General features: G+C 41.5%; 1 protein-coding gene across 13 annotated transcripts in view; it reads right to left on the bottom strand.

The window, feature by feature from the left end:
• Window positions 1-2521: 2521 nt before the first annotated feature.
• The window catches only part of ptprsb (protein tyrosine phosphatase receptor type Sb), a 68436-nt gene continuing 50233 nt past the window's right edge, over window positions 2522-20724 (bottom strand). For 7 of the 13 annotated variants that reach the window (XM_019348201.2, XM_025900104.1, XM_025900103.1 and 4 more), the window contains 19 exons: window positions 20624-20718; window positions 18929-19182; window positions 18619-18706; window positions 18191-18409; window positions 16884-17041; window positions 16093-16107; window positions 15749-15864; window positions 13912-14009; window positions 13517-13640; window positions 12863-13038; window positions 12594-12713; window positions 10477-10631; window positions 9669-9954; window positions 8513-8691; window positions 8012-8138; window positions 7783-7908; window positions 6885-7039; window positions 6586-6721; window positions 2522-5326 (listed from right to left, as the gene is read on the bottom strand). In XM_019348201.2, the coding sequence (XP_019203746.1) occupies window positions 5258-5326; window positions 6586-6721; window positions 6885-7039; window positions 7783-7908; window positions 8012-8138; window positions 8513-8691; window positions 9669-9954; window positions 10477-10631; window positions 12594-12713; window positions 12863-13038; window positions 13517-13640; window positions 13912-14009; window positions 15749-15864; window positions 16093-16107; window positions 16884-17041; window positions 18191-18409; window positions 18619-18706; window positions 18929-19182; window positions 20624-20718 (2696 nt within the window). In that variant the 3' untranslated portion in view covers window positions 2522-5257. The remainder of the gene's footprint in view (window positions 5327-6585; window positions 6722-6884; window positions 7040-7782; window positions 7909-8011; window positions 8139-8512; window positions 8692-9668; window positions 9955-10476; window positions 10632-12593; window positions 12714-12862; window positions 13039-13516; window positions 13641-13911; window positions 14010-15748; window positions 15865-16092; window positions 16108-16883; window positions 17042-18190; window positions 18410-18618; window positions 18707-18928; window positions 19183-20623; window positions 20719-20724) is intronic. The other 6 variants (XM_025900102.1, XM_025900108.1, XM_013270319.3 and 3 more) reach the window with 3 other exon arrangements.

Here is a 20724-nt window from a genome sequence, read left to right as displayed (position 1 = left end):
CAGATTTACTTATCTGGATGACTGAGCATGCATCAAGCCATATGTGTTTAAATAATCCACATAATAGGAATCTTTCAGCCCTAACGCCGACACCGTCACGGGGTGCTTCACACTGACTGCTGTGACTCGTCTGTAGGTGTGGAACGAACTGGGGCACAAAACCGTGTACAGGCAAATAATGTTGATTTTGTAACATTACCTGACCTGTTTTAACACATCTCATTAAGGACGTGCACCAGCTTGGAGTCATGCAAGCGCACGTGAACATGCCTTTCACAGACAGAACAATGCATTTCTTGACTTTCCCTTTCTGTTCCTTTGTGCAACATTTAACAGCAGTGAGGGGTTGGCTTTTAGGGAGATTTTAAGGAAACAGTAAGTTAACTTACATTCAGCCCCGTCTGATAAGAAACAGTGTAAGATGTAGCAGCTGTTCATATCAGACCGATAACAGTCAGGAACAATGAGGATGGCAGGCAGATTTTGCCTTTAGTCTAGACGTCAGACACTTGTAGAGCTCTGCCTAGGTCAGGCAAGTTCGTGAGCATTAGTGAACAGCAGTTGATAATCTCTTTGTGCATGGCATGTGCTTTGAAAACCGACCCTATCACTAATGCGAGGAGCAACATTCCTGATGAAAGGAAAGTAGTCTGTCCAGTCCTGGTTCCTGTCACTAACTGCCATAAATTCTGGTTTGTTCAATCCATATTTTTGACGGGTGGATTTAAATGGATGGGGTGAGGGATGGAAGAGGGTTTTTTTAATGTGAAAAATTGTATTTTTGACTATTTAGAAGAACTGGAGGTATCTTAAATATATTTTTTATGTTAAAAGTTTAATTTTAACTGAATAAAATTCCATTTAAAATACCTGAAATGCAATTCTGTTCATTATTAGGCTGGTTTAAATTCCCAGCAGACACATCAAAATCTCTATTTTTAACTATTTAACTGTTTGTCTTGTTACTGCACGTGACAGATTTGTGGCATCTATGTATTGTTTAAAATCATTAAGATCTGATTCTCAAACACTCCTGATCATCCTGAGGTCGAGGCTTATCTCAAAAGCTCGCACCTTTGCAGTCATTACACTGAAACTCAAAAAAACAAACATTTCTGTCAAACTTTTAGAAACTGCTGATTTCTGGAATGGTGACTGGAGGATTGGTTGTTGTTAAGTTATTCCATGTAAACATTGTGAATGTGTGTGGCATACATTTTTCAGGAACCTGAATATTCTTTGTTATGTTAGTATAAAGCACTTTGGTTTTAAATGTGCTATAGGAATAAAACTTACTTGCCTGCTTAATTTTATCAAGTAAGAAACCTGTGATGTGACAACACTTATAGATTTCTATAATGAACATCATCACTACTGAGCTATAGAGATGATATATTAGATATAATGTATTAGAACTGTATACAGTCAAAGCCTTATGGATATGTGAACTTGTGATTATAACATTTCAAACTTGTCACTGAGCTTAAATAGTCAAAAGTCAAAGTTAAAAAAAAAACATTAATTGTTAATATTTAGAGTTAATCCTTGTAAAAAAACACTCATCAATAAACCTTGATACTGAAGATGCAGAGGTGGCCGAGGCTCAGGGACGAGGTAGGTAGACTAAAATTAAGAATATTGGTCAACGTCAAATTGTGCCTCATGCATTCATTATTATAGGTAAGATAAAGAGCTATATGAATACGTATCTGAATGCATGCATATTCTTTGCTTTGCTGAAAACCCTCTGAGTGGTTGTAAGACTAGAAAGTGCATACACGTTCACCGGCCACTTTATTGGGTTTAGCTGCTCTTTAACACAAACGTCTAATCAGCCAATCACATGGCAGCAATTTGATGCATTTAGGTGTGCATACGGGATCATGAAGTTCAATCTGAGCAACAGAATGGGGAAGTGAGCAGATTTTAAAGTGCTGGACCAGCCCGTCTGGCACCAATGCAGAAAAACTGTTGATCTGCTGGGATTTTCCCACAAAAACACCGAGAGTACCGAGTAAGTGAGCTCCAGCTCTCTGAGCCAAAATCCCTTGTTGATGTCAGAAGTCAGAGAAGAATCAGTACGTTGTTTTGAGCTGATAGGAAGGCTTGAGCCCTTTGTACCAACTCATCATCGTTTAAACAACCACAAGCAAGGTGGAACTAATGAAGTGACCAATGAGTCGTCTCTTTCTCTCAGTTTGGATAGGGCAACATTTTCAGTCAACCATCTGCACTTTTTACATTCAGGCAGGGCTTTTTGCTTGATTAGCACAAAAAGTACCTCCAAGACCAAGAACTCACCTGCAATTTTTCAAGATTTTTTAAGACCTGAAGCAAAAGAATTTTGTACATTTTGAGTGAAAAAAGGAGGCAAAATCGAATCCAAACAGATTCTCCGTGTTTTTGAGTGCACTACTAAAGAGTAGGTGCAGCTACTTTGGCCCCATCTAGTGATCGAAGAGTGAATCACACCAAAGAGCTACCCCCCCCACCCCCACAAGAATCAAGCAGCTCATTGTGCTGTATATCCAATCATCCTGCTTTTAATACAAAGTCGAGATACAATATCTACATCTATGGTTCGAAAGGAAAGAACAGGTACATAAGTGAGGGGTATGGCATCACCAGAGCTTTTCCCTCAACACATTTCATATTATGTTTCGCGTGTGCCTTTTATATTTCTCTTGACACAATAATCATTAGAAATCGAAGGAATAACATATTTCATATATGTCAAACATTGTCAAGACTTATGGACCACACATAGAGTTCATATGAGAATAATTTCAGGTTCAAACAATAACTTTTCAGGGTGTGTAAAGTGTGTAGCTAGGCAATTCATATCCATTCTCTGTCAAAAATACACTTGCTACCATGTGCTTTCAAGCAAACTAAACACCAACAGCTTGCCAGGAGGTCTTCACCGATCTGCCCTGTAGTCTGCTCTATATATCTAATTTCTCTGATGCCCTTACACCTATCACCGTGGGGTGAAACATACCTCCAGCTATGGAGGTTGAACGAGGGAGAGCATCGAAAGGGCATCTCTGTAAACTGAAGCTAGTCCTGCCTCTATTGTACGTACATCTCTAGCTGACTAGTTGGACATCAGTAATCAGTATCAAATAGGACCCTACACAGAGGGCATACGTTGTAACAATAAAGCAATTTTTTTTTTAAAAAAGGAGAAAAAAAAGCACCAAAATGGACGGTTAAAGATAAAATTAAAAAAAGTGACAATATCATACTTTAACAATGGCTCGCCAAAGAAACAAATAAACATCGTCTTATTGGTTAGAAGTGCTAGAAATCCCAAATAAATAAAAACAAACTTAAAAAAGAACAAAATAGTCATAATAAATATCCTTTAAAAAAATCATACGAAATAAATATGACAAAGTGAACAATAACAATAAGGCTTTTTTCTTTTTTTTTTCTTTTTTTGCGACAATAAGTACTACATCACATCCAATCCCACGTTATATTTTGTGCTCAGACGTTATGCAACTGTACTGTATAGGACTCCAATGATAGACTGTATGTACAAAATTGGTGATTTCGGTCGAGATGCCTGCTATATTGGAACATCGCTGTGCTGTTTAATCACCACGTGGGACCAATCATGACTACATTTCAAATTCAGGAAAAGATAAACAACCATATCGAGGAGTTGAGTGCAGTCATACTTAATTGGAAGGGGCGGGGGGGACGGATCTATCAGTCGGTAAAGCTGAGCATGTTCTGTACAACAAGGGTTTAAGGAACAGAGAAACTTTTAATAGGGTTAACAGGGGGATGGGATAGAGGCAGAGGACTGTTGATAGTGAGCGGTTCACTACTAGCTTTGAATGTGTTTTGAATTTTTCCCGTAATCTTTCACTGACGGTAGCCTTAGCGAGCAAAAGCAATTAACACAAGGGTTTAACTGCAAAAGCGGCAAAATTCAAGTAGGAGAGCTTCAGTGGAGGAAGATGATCAGGACAAAACCAAACAAACAAAAATTTTCATCCTCGAGTGAAGACAATGCACGGCAATAAAAGCTTTAACACGGATTGCGCGAGCATGAAGCAGCATGTGAAGGACGCAAGAAAAAAATGAAGTCAACGTAAGGCAAAGACATACAGTGAAAACAGAAAAATCTACAGAAAGATGGCTCTCTAAACTCGAGAGAGAGAAAGACACTGACTGGAGCTCAGTTCTTTCTTTCATTTAGCCTCTCTTCAGTAAGCCACTGCTGAACTGAACCGATAGGACTGACATCAAGAGGAGCTGAGCTGGAAGATGAACAAGGACTACAGCAAACAGCGAGCAAGCTTTGTTGAGTGAAGAAAGCACCGGACTACAAAACGTCAGCCCAGTTAAGGAAGCGGTAGGTTTTAATCGCTGTTCCGAGGTCAGCTGTTTGGGGCTGCCAACTGATCCTTGTGATCGTGTTGTGTGTGTGTTTTTTTTAAAGAGCGGTCTCTAGTCTGATTATGTTATGCTGGATGAAAGAAGGAGTCACCTCTCCTTTTAGGCCACAGTTTATGTTCACGCTGCATGGTTTCTCTTGGCACTGTGCATCAGGTAAATGATCATCCACATGCTTCTCCAACAGTCCTCGGGGTGGTGAGTCCATACTGAAGGCTTCTGCTGAGCCACAACCTAGTCATATGCTTCAAACTACAGGCAGGACTACTGATGGTAGCAGTAGACACCTTAGAAATAGACTCACAGACACATAGAAACGTTCACCTTTGCACTTTGTAACCCCTTTAGTACATCAAACCAATAGATACAAAGTTGAGGATAAAAAGCCCATTTAGGGTGCAGCAAATATCCAGGCTCTTGTGTTTTTTTTGTTTAGTTTTTTTTTAAATCTTTTTTTTGTTTGTTTGTTTTATACACATAGAGTATCATAATTCCTGTTCAGAAGCCATTTGTATTTCACTGGTTCATATTGGAGATAGCTGACCACAACACACATGTATTATACGTCCTTCACACTGGAACACTGAGGTAAGTATATGGATTACACATGGATAGTCTCCACACCCAGCAGCTCCTCAGGGAAACTCCTGCTGAGACGCTGTTAGACAGAGATTTTCTTGTTGCTGTTTTTGTTGCTTTTTGTCCTCGTTGGTGCAGAATTTGAATCTCGCTCCCGGAAAAGGTTCAGTGTTCACGTTTATTTCACGCCGTCTTTCTGTTGTCTCACTCGGTTGGTTTTGTTTGTGGACCTCAAAGCAGAAAGATGGATGGATGGTTGTCTGTTCTCTTACGTTGCATAGTGGTCAAAGCTACCCAGGTACTCGAGAGCAGCCTGGTAGCAGAACTGGTACTCGTCCTGTGTGAAAAACACAAGTACAAATCCCATAAACAGAGTGTCATATATTTGGAAGAAATGCAGTTCCAAACCAAGCCTGCGGCTTTACAACAAGCTGCTAGTAACAAAGTGCTTACAGATACTTTAAAATTGGCTCTTAGCTAAGGTTTCTGTTATGTATAGACACAACAGTGGCTCCTCCCTTGAGGTATATGCTTTTTTTTTCCCTCAAATGATTCATAGGTCAGTGTTGATTGGCTTAGAAACAAATGAAAAACACTGCTCAGTTCAGGTAAAAAGACTGGCCTGAAAATGAGTGAAAAAGCAGCAAATGTGAAAGAAAAACTTTAAAAGATCAGCAGAAAGCCAGGAGAACTGTTGCTTAAGTTTTGCACAAAAGCAAAATATAGAGAAATCAGGTGGCTCAAGACTTTTGCACAATGCTGCATACTTACGAATATGCATAAATTTAGCACTCGAGCACACTTAGAAATATATTTTCATTAATTTCTTATAATTAACATGAAAAAGTCAGATTTTTACATATAGTGAACCAGTGCACTAGTGCATAGTGTAAAGCACAGCACTTTATCAAATATGCGTTCACGTTTATGCCAACGAACCTATGAATTAAACCATCTGCATACCTTGCTTCTGTATATAGAATATAACATGACACTGTTACAAAGTGCTCCACCAGCTTGTGTCTCTTGCTGTTACATTTTATAATGAAAAATTCACACTCTGGGGGCTATTTCCTCCTTTCAGTGTCCTGCTTATGCTAATGCAAATGTATATTGATGTGGGTGGGACTGCTCATCAATAGCTAGCGCTGCCTAAATGACATTAAGGCTTTGCCTGTGTTATTGTAGCATGGATTAAAAATATGCGATACAGTTCAGCATGCCAAGCTGCGAAGCATTTTAGCTTCTTGGGCAGATAATGAATATAATTCTAAACTCTTATGCTAGTCACATTTCTGTTCTTTTCCCAGATCTGACTGCATATACATACACAACCAGTGGAATTATGATCTCGTTTATGTGGTTAACATTTCCATCTCTGTTACTTTGGGAGAATTTTTAAGGCCCGGTGATAATATGAATCTAATGGTTTCTTAATCCACATTATTTTTTACCAAAAAGACTTTAATAGAGAGATTTTCCTTTAATAATCAAATAGTTAAAATCAACAATAGGCTAAATGTCAAATACCACCATTCTCATTAATGCAGTGCTCTACTTCACTGTCTCTGCCCTGGTTAATGAGTGTGTGTTTACCTCAGTCTGCACCATGGCTGGTCTCTGTGTCCGCAGCATTTTGACAGTTTGGAAGATGTCTACCGCCCCTTCGTAACGCATCCGCTCCAAGACAATGCTCAGAGTGATAAAGACACCTGTCCGCCCCACGCCGGCACTGCAGCCACAAAGGAAAACAATTTTACTAGCGTATGTAGTGTGTCAGATCAACAGTGTGCTGGATTCTCACACACACTACTGTTATTACAAAGGCGAGAGTCACATTAAACTGTGATTTAATTACCAACGACCGGTTGTGTTAGATAAAGCCCGCTGCTCACCTGCAGTGAACGCAGATTGGTCCATCCTGGCCAAACTGCTCCTTGGTTTTGTGCACTTGGCCAATGAAATCGATGAAGCCCTCCCCAGATTTGGGCACACCTTGCTCTGGCCAATCAGTGAACTGGAACTGACGCACTGTTCGTGATTGGCCGTCCTGGGGGAGCGAGGAATCAGTTAAAACAATAACCTGCACACTATATGGATGTGAAGATCTATCTGATGTCTTTCTGTCACATATTCAGACGCTTGTCCTTGAATGTGCAGTTGGTCTTCATGCAAGGTGATTATTTCGAAATGATTATTTACAAAGCTTCCTCTCGCTGTATTGACTGAGGAGTGAGACTGCCAGGCAATATCCTCTCTTCCTTCTAATGATTACTGTTATCTGATCCTGGATCAGTGGTTGTGGTTAACTTAAAGCTGTAACGTCAGTGCGTCTGCTTTTGTCAGCCTCTCAGAAGGCAATTACATCTTTTCTCTTCTGCTCAGCCTTTCTGACTCCCCTTTAATGGAGATCAATAGAGCATCTGTCAATGTGGCGTCAGGGCTGGACAGGCTTAACTGGATTTATGTATGACTGACACGTGTGTGTGTGTGTGAATATACACAAATACACAAATACACACACACACACACAATGTCAAGGTAATCTGGAGACAGCATGGTTGAATGAGTGATCCATAGGAGTCTGTCAATACCTTGAACCTGTTGTGTTACACACATTCACATAGAAAACACACACTAACCAGCACACACTACAGGTCGATAGTACATGCTGTGCGCCACTGCTTGCTAACAGCACTGACAAAATACTCCTGAAAAACCTCGTAGTGTGATGTGACACCGTTGTCTGAATGCAACATGCAAGAGGACACTTTAAGCAAAGCATGAACCAACCCTGGCATCTGTAACTTTGAACTCCCGGAGGATGTACTGAGGCATGTTGTACTCCGCCATGGGGTCCACCACAAAGTACTGATACCTGGCTGAGCGCTCAGCGGGCCAGTACTGGTGACACTTCTCCTGCCAGAGCAGAACACATAAGAAGTCTTCAGTAATCATACGCAAGAGGGCTGCAATGTTACAAGACCTGTTGTTTATTTAGCTTTGTGTATTTTGTCCATACCCGTCCCATTTCTCTCAGCTTAGTGAGCATAACTACTATAGTGGAGTTGTGTTCCCACAGCATTCTCCAGAAGTCCTCTGTAGTCTCAGCCAGTGGACCCTGGGTGGCAATGTAGCCTCTCTGCTGCCTACACACACAAACGCACACAAACACACATTATGTAGCCACTTCCTTTCCCCCGCCTTGTTTCTTCATCTGTCAAGAATCAGACTGAAAAGGGGGTCAGGCTGCAGGCAAGAAGAGCAACAGTCACAACATGTGTGTACAATGACTCTGAATGCCTGAATCATCAGAAAGTCTTCACTGGGCCAAAATGAGTGCCACGCAGCGAGACAAATAGTGGCAACATGTACACAGTAATGACAGATCTGACAGGAAGTGACAGGTGAGAGCAATGTGGTGAAAAGCTATCCAGTCCATTCACTCATCAAACCATCGTAAGAGGACCGCAGCAGAGAGAGGAGGTCAGGTCATATTAGCGTTTGCAGGACGAAAACATACCTGTAACCGTCTATGTAGCTGGCGTTGATGTAGTCGGACCCCTCCAGTCCTCTGATGGGCTGGAGGCACACGCGGGTGGTTTCATAGGGCATGATGTTAACTAGTCGGTTCTTGAATTTGTTGCAAGGCAGGTTGGCTGTGACGAACCTGGACGTGTGGGCTTTGGTGTTAGCCAGGCGCTGGGTGGAGAGAAAATGAAGGAAAGTGGGTTTTTTTCTTTTAAAGGTGCAGTCAGTAATTTTTTTAGGTTATTTAATGTAATAATTATTTTGAGAAAGTAATCATTGATTAGTGTGTAATTACGTCTTCCAACAAACTGATGTATTCTTATAAACTTAGAAAGAATCCTTTAAAAATACATAGCAGTCGGCACCCGTTCGTGGCCAAGATGGACATCGCTGTTTTGCCTAAGCTTGTTTTATGGACGTGGCTAAAGACCGGACATATACGTAATATGGCAAAGCCAGAGGATGTGTCTGCACCTTCAGACTGAACATATGGAGGATCATACCTGTGTCTGTCCTACTGTGGGCATCGTAGCTAGAATCATGCACTTGAATTAAGAGGGGTAAGAAATCTACCCTCTACTGACATCTGCTTGTGACATTTTCCACACTGTATCTTTAAGTATATGAATCAAGTAAATGTTTTTCAAAGCACTCTTAAATCATCTTCCTGATTATTTCATTGATTATTTAATCCAATAACTGTTGAACAACAGCCCAAACACACAAAAACAATTAGTTTGCTGCCAAAAAGTAAAACAACAGCATAAATTCATGTGGTCATAGCTGAGAAACTGGAACAAACCAAGAGTTATCTTAACTACTTAATAAACTGAAAATAGTACAGGCTGTAATTATGTCTTTTATTTTTTTTATTTTTTTCACAAAGACATGGGTGTTATATTATCATTGGGCCTCTAACAATATTTTCTATACTAAACCAACCTGTGAGGCAAAGATCACGTCTAGCTTAAAGGTTTACAACTCACAGACACACCATCGAACCAATTATTTCAAATGGGTACTTCTTTTTTAAAATCTGGAGACAATATTGCCAATATTTTCTACTTCTCAAACAAATATCAGATGTAAAATTTGCATGCCTTCCACTTCATTTAAATGTTTTCCAGCTCCACTGCCTCCACTCTCACCTTAAACTCCAGCTCCATGCCAATCACATGCTCTCCGCTCTCCACCTTGGACAGCTTCTGCATGTAGGAGTAGAGACTCCTGGCAGCCACTTCAGTGTTTCCGCATGCCACAGCCTCCAGAAGGGCCTCGTGGATGAAGCTGTACTGGTCCTCCGTTTGCACCATGTAGTTCCTCTGTGAGCGCATCAGGGTCACGTGACCGTAGATGTCCACAGTGCGCTCGTGTCGGATGCGCTCCAGCATGGCGTCGATGACAATGAAACAGCCAGTGCGACCAACACCGGCGCTGACATAGGGGGCAAAAAAGGCGTGTTATATACACGATATTTTCTTCAGTAAGATTTTTTTAAAGATTAAAATGTTTTTAAGGATCTTTTCAGAAGTTCAGGTCAAATGTAAAAATAGCTGATGCTTGGCCAAAAAACTAGGAATGAAAAATTAGCTGAAAATGATCAAATTGCATCTCATGCAATGATAGCGTGAAGTGTTCTCACGCTATTTCTGTTGACCACTGGAGAGTTAAGGAATTTTCTGTATTCAGCCAAGAAACAGTTCCCAGCGTAACCAACCAGTGAAAATGCAATTTTCAATCTCTTCAGTTTTGTGCAGATCAAACAACTGTGAAATTTAGTGAGCTCCACAAGGGTCGGATATTGTTACCTTAAGATGAAATTAGCGTAGCAAATCAGCCACTTTCCCAGCCATTTTTCTAAGTTAAACGCTCCCTCACTAAAGCTTCACAGTCATGATGAAAGCAGCATTGATCCTATTTACCTCCAAGATAAATTAAATGTGGGTGTGAGCATACCTGCAGTGAGCAATGATAGGTCCAGCATCAGGGGGGTTGCAGGCTTTGACTCTGCGTAGGAAGTTGAGGAAGGGGGTGGGATACTCTGGCACGCCGTGATCGGGCCAGGCTGTGAACTGGAACTGACGCACCTCTCGCCTCTCGCTGCTTCCACTCTGACGTGAGAAACACGTGAGAAAAACTGAGGTTAGTGTCACTGAAGCCAAAACCACTTGTACAACGAAATTTGTAAGCTTCATTAGCACAGACTCTTATAAAAAAAGCTGATTAAACAAAAGAGTTGGAAGTTGTTAAATTTAACCGTCTTTGAAAAGATTAATTATCTATTATTTCAAGTGTGTGTTCCAAAAACCATCTTGAGTTTAGGAATGAAATGGTTCAATAATTTCCTTTGGGAATAAAATGAATGTGTCAATAGCACAGTTAAAACCTGGAGGAGGATTTGTAGAGCAATGCAGAAAGAAAGTGGAATGATTTTATATGGGAGAAATCTCAGAGGATACAGAATTTAAACCAAATAGAAAAGATAATGTTTTTAAATTAGTGGCTATAACGGGATTAGTCAGACTTTTAGCAAATGTACCAAATAATCAGTTTTAAGACAGATAAAATATTTGATGTGACAAAAAAAGTAGAAACACATTGAGTAAGGTGTGTACACACATTAAACTATGACTATAATAAGATGTAATAGATGCAAAGCCGAATGCAAATGAAGCAAAGAAATCAGGTGCTTAATAAAATTCATAAACCTACCAGTTTCTTATTTTGGTAGGAATGTAATTTAAAAACAAACATGGATTAAATCTTGATCCCAGAAATTTCCTCTAAAATTAATGTAAATTTATACATGTTTTTATTCATGCAAATTATTTAATGCGTAATCATTCAAAGTTCACAGGGATCTGCATTTAAAAACACAAAACTGACCACTGGTCTTAAGACGAAAAGAATTTGCTCAGAATAATTTAATTGAAAGCAAGAAACACAAGGATATTTTGATATGCAGGAGTTAGCATGTTTGCTAACTTTTTTATGTATGGATAGCTACAAAACATCACAAAATGTTACTAGTTCACAGGGTAAAGAGGAAAGCACAACCCCAATATCAAAAAGAGGAGTGCTAGTGTACACACAATCTGATAACCCAGTATTGGCGTTATTCCTGCATCATCACAACAATATTGTATGAGTATTCAGTTAGCATTAGCCAAGACGTTAGCTAATGCTATTAAAAACTATCATTACCAAACCAACACGAGTAAGCTAAATCTGGCTAACAACAAACTGTTATCATACATGATAAATGTATGATTAAAACAAAGTTTAATCATACATTTATCATGTTGTATAGAAAACCATTGAAATACCGACTACTTGATCCAGAAGAGTTTTCTATAAACAGAAGTGGGTTTTTTCGACTCCACATTGCAAAGCTATGACATCGCAACAATGTGATTTGTCAGTTGCAATGCTGATGCTGGACCAACATTATTATGATGATGCAGGAAGAACAGGAGCACCGGGACATCAGATACACATCTATTGCTCCCACTGTTGGTCCCCAGCCCAACATAAGGGGGCTGGCTGGGTAAGGACGTCGGCTGTAAAAAAGGTGAGCAGCTGAAAGAAGCTATTCGTACATAAAAGTACTTCAGCCTACCTACTGTTATTATTCTCTTAGTCATTTGTTATTCTAACGCCACATTTCACAACACATAAACAAAAATTTCGAGAGGTTGAGTATCACTTGGAAACTACAGCTGGCCTAGTTTCTGTTTGTAAGTAGGCCAGAGAGAGACACGCCAGTCTGACGGTCCTAGATTAGCCCTGTGCCACAAGAAATTGCTCTGCCTCCAACAGAGATCAAATCACAGTCCCTGACACAGGGAGGCTGGCCTGGTTTGAACACTCCACGAAGCCCAGACTAATCTATTATCCTCTGTGTCCACACGCGCTGCTCGCTCATGATTACTTCAGTTGCTCCTGCTTCCAAATTGTAAGTTCAAGAGATCAAAGCTGTTCTCTGTGGATATGTCCGTAAACTTAAGGGAGGTGAGGGCAGAGAAGTGAATCGAGGGGCACACAGGTGGAACAGGAGGCGTGAAATAATTTACCTTATGCAGGGAGAAGGTGCGAACACAGAAAGTGGCCAGCTCCATTGTGTCCAGCAGCGTGGCCTGGATCATCCCGTATGTCTCTGTGCCACGACTCGGCCAGTACTGATCGCACTTGATCTGCGAGAATCGAAGAAAAGCATTAGCCTCATCGCTACTGCAGTTCTCAGAAGAAAAGCGACGTTCTTCTTCAGTTTCATGTATGCAACATGACTCTGGATAATTGAAATTGCAGATGTGGGTCAGTGGGTAAGGTCTTGCTTTCTTACCCGTGACTTCTCCTCCAGGCGTGTCATCATGACGACAGAAGCAGCCCGTTGCTCCCACACCATCCTCCAAAAGTCCCCGAACGTCTCTGGCAGCGGCCCCTGGGTCGCGATGTAGGCATTCTGTTTCCTGTAGCCATCAATGTAGTTGGCGTTGATGTAGTCGCTGCCCAGGATACCTACAAGTGAGACACTTCTGAGTCTCGTGCTAAACTGCAATCTGCGCAAGTGGCACAATAAATTAACCCCCGTGTATGACATCCAACAGCCTAACGAACTGTTTGTTTCTGACAGCCGTGGCTTCCAGCAGACAGGCTGCTGGATGACTAGTGGACGACAGCAAACAAACAAGAATCTGTCAGTGTAAATTCATGAGCTCCAGATCAAAACCATTCCCCTCCTCCTTGTTCTGGAGGAGAGCGGGCCGCACTTGGATGCACTCGCGCTGTTTGTCAGTCTCATGCCACTGCACACAGTTGGTCTCCAGCACTGTTCGCAAATTCAGATTTCATCTATCATGTAGCTCTCGCACCACTCTCCCCATACCAACTCTTTGTGTGCTATGCACCCACCTGTTGGCTCAAACATGCCCCGCCCCCTCCATTAGGAACTCTCAAAATCTTCTGTAATTGACATTCATTTCCAGCAAATCCTCACCTTCTATGGGAGACAGGATGACTCTGGTGTGGTCGTACGCTATGACGTTGGCGTAGCGGTTTTTGGGCTTGTTAACTTCCAGGTTGGAGTGTTCCCAGGTGAACTGCTGACTCGGGTCGATTGACTGCGAGAGAGCAACAAAATACGTGCATTAATAGCGTGTGCTGGCATATTTAGTGGTGCATTTGAGGATAATGGAAAGAGAGCACTCTGTAATGTAGACGAGTTACAGCAATAAATTGCGCTGCTGAATAAATCATGAACAAGCAGCCTGCACGCAGGTAAACAAATGTTAAGTAACACTTGCTTTATGAAGGCTTAACAGGCTTAACATCGCCAAATAACAGGATGGTATCTATTTATTATATGGAATGATAATATACAGTATTTCTCACCTCGTACTCCTGGGAGAGTCTCAGGTTGTCGTTGGCTTTCAGCAGCTCTATGTGCTCAGCCAGCTCGCTGATGGGGATGGGAGGATGGCTCATCATTCCTGCGTTACAATGAGGGTCAGAGGTGATGCAGACTTCAGCTCAGCGACCTAAATTGCTGCCGCACGACATCACTCATATGCAAAGATGCGACGATAATTATACAATCAGACAACATCACATATCATTAAGGAACACGCTGAGGCAGAAAATCAATTTTGATCCATGTGCGCGGACAAAGTGAGGCGAGGTTTGTTTGTTTGTAAATTGTTTTTCTTTGATAAATTGCTTTCTCTGTGATCAGAGGAGCAGCGACTCAGAGAAAACAAACACAGACAGAACACTAATTAGGAGGGCGGTGCACGCACGCACGCACACACACACACATGCACGGATGCACACAAAGGAAGCAACCTCTGCCTTGTACAGTCGTTTCTTTAGAGAAGCTATAGCAATCTATTCCCCATTCAAAAGGCAAACACTTTCAACAATAAATCAAACTAACACAAACTCTGTGTGCAATAAACAGATTTCACAATGCCAGATTCCAGAACGCATTCTCGATGTTTGGGTGATTTATAATGCACGCCGATGCACTATGAAAAGCATTTGAGGTGCTGTGCTGCTACAGCCGTCAAACGCGCGCTCACATCAGCACTGATTTTTCTCTAAAGGCAGGCACTGCAGCACCCCTAGGTAAGCACGACAAAACGCTCAAGTCGGCACCGGAATGACCTCAGATAGGATCGGCCGGTTTTGTTGGAAACAAATTTCAGCGTCTCAAAAGCACAAATCTCAGGGGAGAAGAAGTGGGCGAGGAGGGAGCGTCAAGGTTGCTGCCACGCGAGCATGAAAAATTCTCATGATGAAAGAGAAGCTCTGAAGTGCTTTCTTCTGTATGTGTGAGAGTGTGAGTGTGTGTGTGTGTGTGTGTGTGTGAGAGTGGTGGGGAGGGGGATTCTTTGCTTCCCAGGAACATGGGGGAAAAAAAAAAAACTTTAGACCTTTATCTATTGATTAAATAAAAATCTTTCTCATTTGCCCTTTTATATCCTGGCAGGTGACCTTTCTCTGTGGTGACACGTCTCGCCACCTTTTTCAACAAGGACCCCGAAACGCTTCTATAAATTGCAACCACAAAAAATACACCGAGAGCGGTGATTAAATTCCTTCAGGTCATGTGTTATTTGGATGGTGCTAACTGAACGGGAAGAAGTGAAAGCGAAGCCTCATTGGCCCGTTGCCTCGACCGAAGCAGCTGTGTTGTTAGATCTCGCTCGGTAGGGGGTGGGAAGCAGCAAAATCTGTGTATTTACTTCAAAGTGAGGCTTTGGTTGGTTATGCTGGCGAGAAGAGAGCCAATTGCTTTACAAATGATCACTGTTAACCCACAGCATAACTTCTGAGAATCCGCTCTGAGCTCTAAACATTCAAGATTGATAAGGCAGATTTCTGTCATTTCTGTTTGTTCTGATGCTACTTTCTGCAGCTTGGCATGTGGATTGTGGGCGAGCGGAGATAATCAGATTTTGTCACACCGTGATGACTCAGCCGTGACTAAGCAGTGACTGTACTACCTGGGCAGAAGCCATTTTGATCTCAGAAACGACTAGAAGCTGCCAGGTATGTGTTGGCTGTGATGAGGAGGAAAACTTTCTCAATCTCGTCTGCGGGTTTCTACCAGGAATAAAACTGCCGGCATGAATATTTCATTTTCAAACGATGAGCAATCAAAAGTAGATTTTATCGTTGAGAACAAAAAGTGTTTCTTCGGGTGCCCGTGGAGGCGCACGCTGCTTACCGGGAGTCTGGAAGTTGATGCGTCTCATCTCCACGGGATCGGTCGGGTGATGGGCCATCATCTCGGCGTTGCTCAAAAGGCTCTTGGTTCCAGGTTCAGAGTCTTTGCGCTTACTGCTGAAACACCAGTGAGTCAAAAGAGCAATTAGCACATGCAAACAAACCAGGGACAGGAAAGCAGGCTCGGTACTGACACGTCATTAGCGTGGCCGCTTGATTCGCGTAAACACAGCATTAACAGATACAGTGTTTAAGTCCTTGTACAAGTTCTTTGTACAGCATCTGGTATCTTGTAATTACTGTGGGTTAAAATGTACAAAGATCTTGACATTGGTTTAATCTTACCTGTCAGGTTTGCTGCTTCCAGTGAAACGGGAGCAAGGGCAGGAATAATTAGAGGAAGAAAGGGAAGGAAATGGACAGATTGTTAGAGAGGAAAATCAATATTTTGCATTAGCATTCAAATGCTTGAAGGCTTGCAGCAGATATCACAGGCTTACAGCAGGGTCAGACTGCTTGATGGCTGTCTGAGGAATGAACAAAATTTCCAAATTCATAGAGAATTTGGTGAATGTTGAGCTGTTGTGGAAGAGTATAACAGCAGGAGGTGCAAAAAGAATATAAGCGCAGTACCTGACTGTGTATGCTTAATGTTGCTGCACTGTATAAAACCCATCAGTGAGCCACACGGACGCAGCTGGAACATGATAAGTAATGGCACCGTCGTTTATTTTGACTCGAGTTTTGACGCATAATCCTGCTGCTGTAAATACTCACTAGCAACCACAAATGTATTTTAATCTAGTTGCTGTAAATAGTCGCTGACACATATTTGTTTGCCAAAAAACCACAGTCCCTAAATATATAATGTACTATATGTGTGGGACATCTTCAAAGATTGACATATTCAGTTAGAATGAATGTTCACAAACAGCGAGGCTGAAACGCATGAAAAGATTTCTGTGCATTTCATGGAGTTTGATGGCATTGTGAAAAGTTTAGACTAAAGCCAGTCTTATCCTTGAAGAGTCATAATCAAAGCTGCTGTGGCATTTACCCAGTGTGACCAAGAGTGTGAGTTAGCGTCACGGTTGGAAAATTTGACATTTTATTTTTATGAAGTCCATCCCACTCACTTTTTGTACAGGAGGATGGCGATAACGATGCAGATGATGAAGACTACAGCCAGGACTGGTCCGACCACCCAGATCAGACCGTCGCCTGCATCGAATGGCTGCGGGTCCGAGTCCGGGGCAATCACACGGTCTGTGTACGGGCTGGCCACGTACATCTTCTGTAAAAAAAAAAAAAAAAGCAAACAAAAAAACACCACAGAAGAAGATGATCACAAAATTGTGGACAGGCAGTCACAAAAAAGGGCATTTTATTTTTTTAGTGTTTAACTTTCGTCTACCGTGAACACCTGAGACTAAATTCCAATTCGATGCACTGCCTGCTCGCCTGTCTCCTTTATCTGTGTGCTCTATCTCTGTGGATTACTGCAGCAGGTGTGGATTAGGATCACCAGGAAAACTGGAGAGAACCTGAAAACCTGAGCCTGGTGTTTCCCCACAACAAATCCCCACATTTCCTCAGGCTGAGTGAGATCTTCACTCCAATGCATCTCTGTTTGATTTATGCCATTCAAAATACTGCTTCTCACCCATCCTGCTCCCGTACTGACAATACCAATGATAAGACTGGTTATTTTTTAATTTTCTTTAACATTCTTTTGATGCTTTTTGGCAAATATTTATTTATCGGCCTTCATTCTCTTGCTCTTACAGAGAAGTAAGTGTAGAGTCGAATCGTTTGTTCTCTCCCTCAGTTTTTTCTTTTTTTTTTTGCAAAAGTAAAACAGGGTCAGTGTTTGCATTATTGAGCTGTTGCACTGGATTGCATTAGACTGAAAACATGTCTGTATAATTGTGATCAGTCATATAATGTGCAGACATTTGTACCTTTATTTTTCCTCAGCATTTTAGACAGTAGCTCAAAAAAATGTACCTAACCTTAATGTTGTTCAAACTGTTGCTTTTTATTAGTTCTGCAGAAGTTTGGAAGAGCATCCCCTGAGCTAGAAGGGATCCTAATAATGAAAAAAATCTAATATAAAGACCCTAGTCTAATTTTAAGTTGTATATTTATGTCTATTCCAGTTTGAATGCACATACATAGCAGGGGTGCGCGAGGCAATATTTCTTCCACTGCCACAGTGGGTACACTCACTCTTTATTAGCAGTGGTGATGGAAGTATGTGAGGGTTATTGCCTTTTGCTTACAACACTTTGACTGACGGGCATTTTATTGTTTTAGCAGCTCGGCCGTATTGATTACAATGTATAGTGACAGGCTGCAGGAGACAAACGCGGACAGCCTGGAATGTGGGAGCGGTTTAAAAAAAACCAGAGGGAAAAGACATGTAAAGTAGTGTCTTTCATACCCCAGATGTGGAGTTCAGCTCAGCCAGAATGAAGAAGACGTACTCCTGCCCTGGCTCTAGAGCTCGGTTCTCAAAGCCTCCATAGTCCAGCTGGTCCCCCAGGGTGAAGAAAGCCGGCAGGATGGCAGGTGTGAAACGGGCTGTGATGTAAGCCCGGCGCAAGTCCACCTGCTTCTGCTGTCGAGAATCCCTCTGCCTTTGACTGATGTCTTTTAACAGCTAAAAGAAAGAAAGAGAAAGAGAGAAAAGACACAGACGAGCAAAATAAGCCGCTCCAATAACTGTGACTAATGTTTAAACACTGATATTGAATTAAAAAGGGTAAGCGTTGCCAGGAGTTCTCAGAGATAGGATTGTGTGTGTTTATAGGTCTTTTCCTCCTCGCAGGCTCAGACATCAGTGGGTGCTGTTATTGTTGTGGTTCTCACCTCCTCTAGGTCCATTTCGTCTGGACTCTTGAGGTGTCTGATGACGCCGCGGGGCCTTCGCAGCGGAACCACAACAACATAAACATTCCTGTGGGAGCACAAGAGGACAAACAACATAACAACAGCTGCAGTCGCACAATAGCAAACTGTCTGTAACTATTTTCACTTTAGAGCAGTCATGTACTGTTACCATCAGTGCCCCGTACTGTTACAGACTGTAATCACCGGACTTGAACACGGCAAGTCAGATGACTGTCACCCCTATATGACATGACAACGTTTTCAAGGTGTGTAAGTCTTTCAGCCTTACTTGATGGGACTGCGATTCTCCAGTGATGGCAAGATTAGCGTCACGGTGGTCTCGGAGTCACGAGTGCGGTCGATCTCAGGGCGGCGGATGGTGATCGGTGGGGATGTCTTAGCAGAGATGCGATGGCGAAGGCCTCCCGGGTTCCCCTCAGGAGCGGTGATTTTAAAGTCGTAGCTCGTGTTAGGCTGAAGGTTTGGGATGACTGCCTTTCTCAAGCGAGCGTCCACCTCCATTTTCTGACGGTTATATTCAACCTGAAGGGTGGGAAAGAGTCGGTGAAGCTAATCTTTAAGTTGTGTGCTGTTTAATTAGTAATTTAATGCTATAGAACTAAATTAAGGAACATTTTTAAAATGCCCCGAATAAAGTTTTTTGATGGGTTTGTTTGAGAGTTTGAACTAAAATTGCATTCAGCTGCTCCCTTATTCACAAGAGGTCATCACAGCGGGGGGCTCTGCACATTCACAGATTTATTTATTTATTTATTTTTATACCAGATGCCCTTTCTGATGCAACCCCAAACCCAAAGTACAATGGCAACCTTGTTGAGACTCTGAAAAGTCTGTTGTTGCCTGGTGACTGCACTGGGTTTGTTTTTTTGCTGTTGAACCTACTGTAAGTAATTATAATGACCACTTTCAATCGCAGATTGGTGAAGGTCTCCTAAAAACTGCAATCTAATGTATTAACTCAGACAGACTGCCAACATGTTGCAATCAATTCTAGTCTGTCTGCCCAGATGAATGCAACTTGTCTCTTTGCAATAGAGGACTTGACTGGTTGTACTCTGGCTATATTACAATGTAAAAGCAAGGTTGCTGATGTCAATTAAATTTTGTTTATGTACACAAAAACCAGGCAGCAGTAGATTTGAGATGTTTGGGAATTCATCACAGTTAATTCCTGTATTATCCCAAACAGATTCATCTGAAGCATGCAAATTAATTAGCCACAGCTTCTTTGTTCAATCCATAAAAAACAAAAGTAGAAAAATGAGAAACTGACGTTTTATTGGAGGAATGTGTGCTGAACTATTCTTAGCCAGGACTAGTGTAAAATAGGAGTTAGTAAACCCAGTCAGTTATTAGCGAGGGATATAATCCCAGTAAACCTCTGTTCTGGATTCAATAAATGAGATAATTAGTGAACTTTAAAGTGCTGGTAGATGGATTTTGCTTTATTCAGTAAATGCTCAGTTTAATTGAACTTCTCATAGTCCAGAGAAATTTCACATAAATGCCTGTGGGTAGATCTGTGGGTGTGTTATTTGTGTCAGGGTCATGCATGCTAAAAATATTTTAAAAATGAGTCACCAGTTCATAAGTGTTTTTAAATTTTATATTTTTTATTTTATCAATCTTGGCTTCTTTTTTTTTTTTAAATATTGCCTGTTTTGCCTTTTATTTTTGTTCTTTTTATATATTAATTTTATACATTTTTATTAGATCTGTGTTACTCAGTATTTCACGTTTCTATCCTCTTTTCTGTCCTACATTTTTTCTGCATGTCTGAGATGTTGTTTGTCCTACAATGTGCTGATCTTTAATTAACTCTTGCTACTTAAAATGCACTCTATAATTTCCAAAAACTTGACCCAAATAAAGCCGAGTATTATAATCTTAAGGACCCCACAGATGTTAAAACATTAGAGTTTTACGTAACACAATGAGGCACTGCGCGTGTCATTCAACATACAGTAAAGCGATAGGGGTTGCTAGTCTCTGGAAACTCCCAGGTAAGAAGAACGCTGGTCTCAGTGGCCAGATTGACCGAAAAATTCCTCGGCACATCTGGGA

Source organism: Oreochromis niloticus, linkage group LG18 (genome assembly GCF_001858045.2).
Source record: "Oreochromis niloticus isolate F11D_XX linkage group LG18, O_niloticus_UMD_NMBU, whole genome shotgun sequence".
Taxonomy (NCBI): Eukaryota; Metazoa; Chordata; class Actinopteri; order Cichliformes; family Cichlidae; genus Oreochromis; species Oreochromis niloticus.
This window is presented reverse-complemented; position numbering and strand designations above follow the sequence as displayed.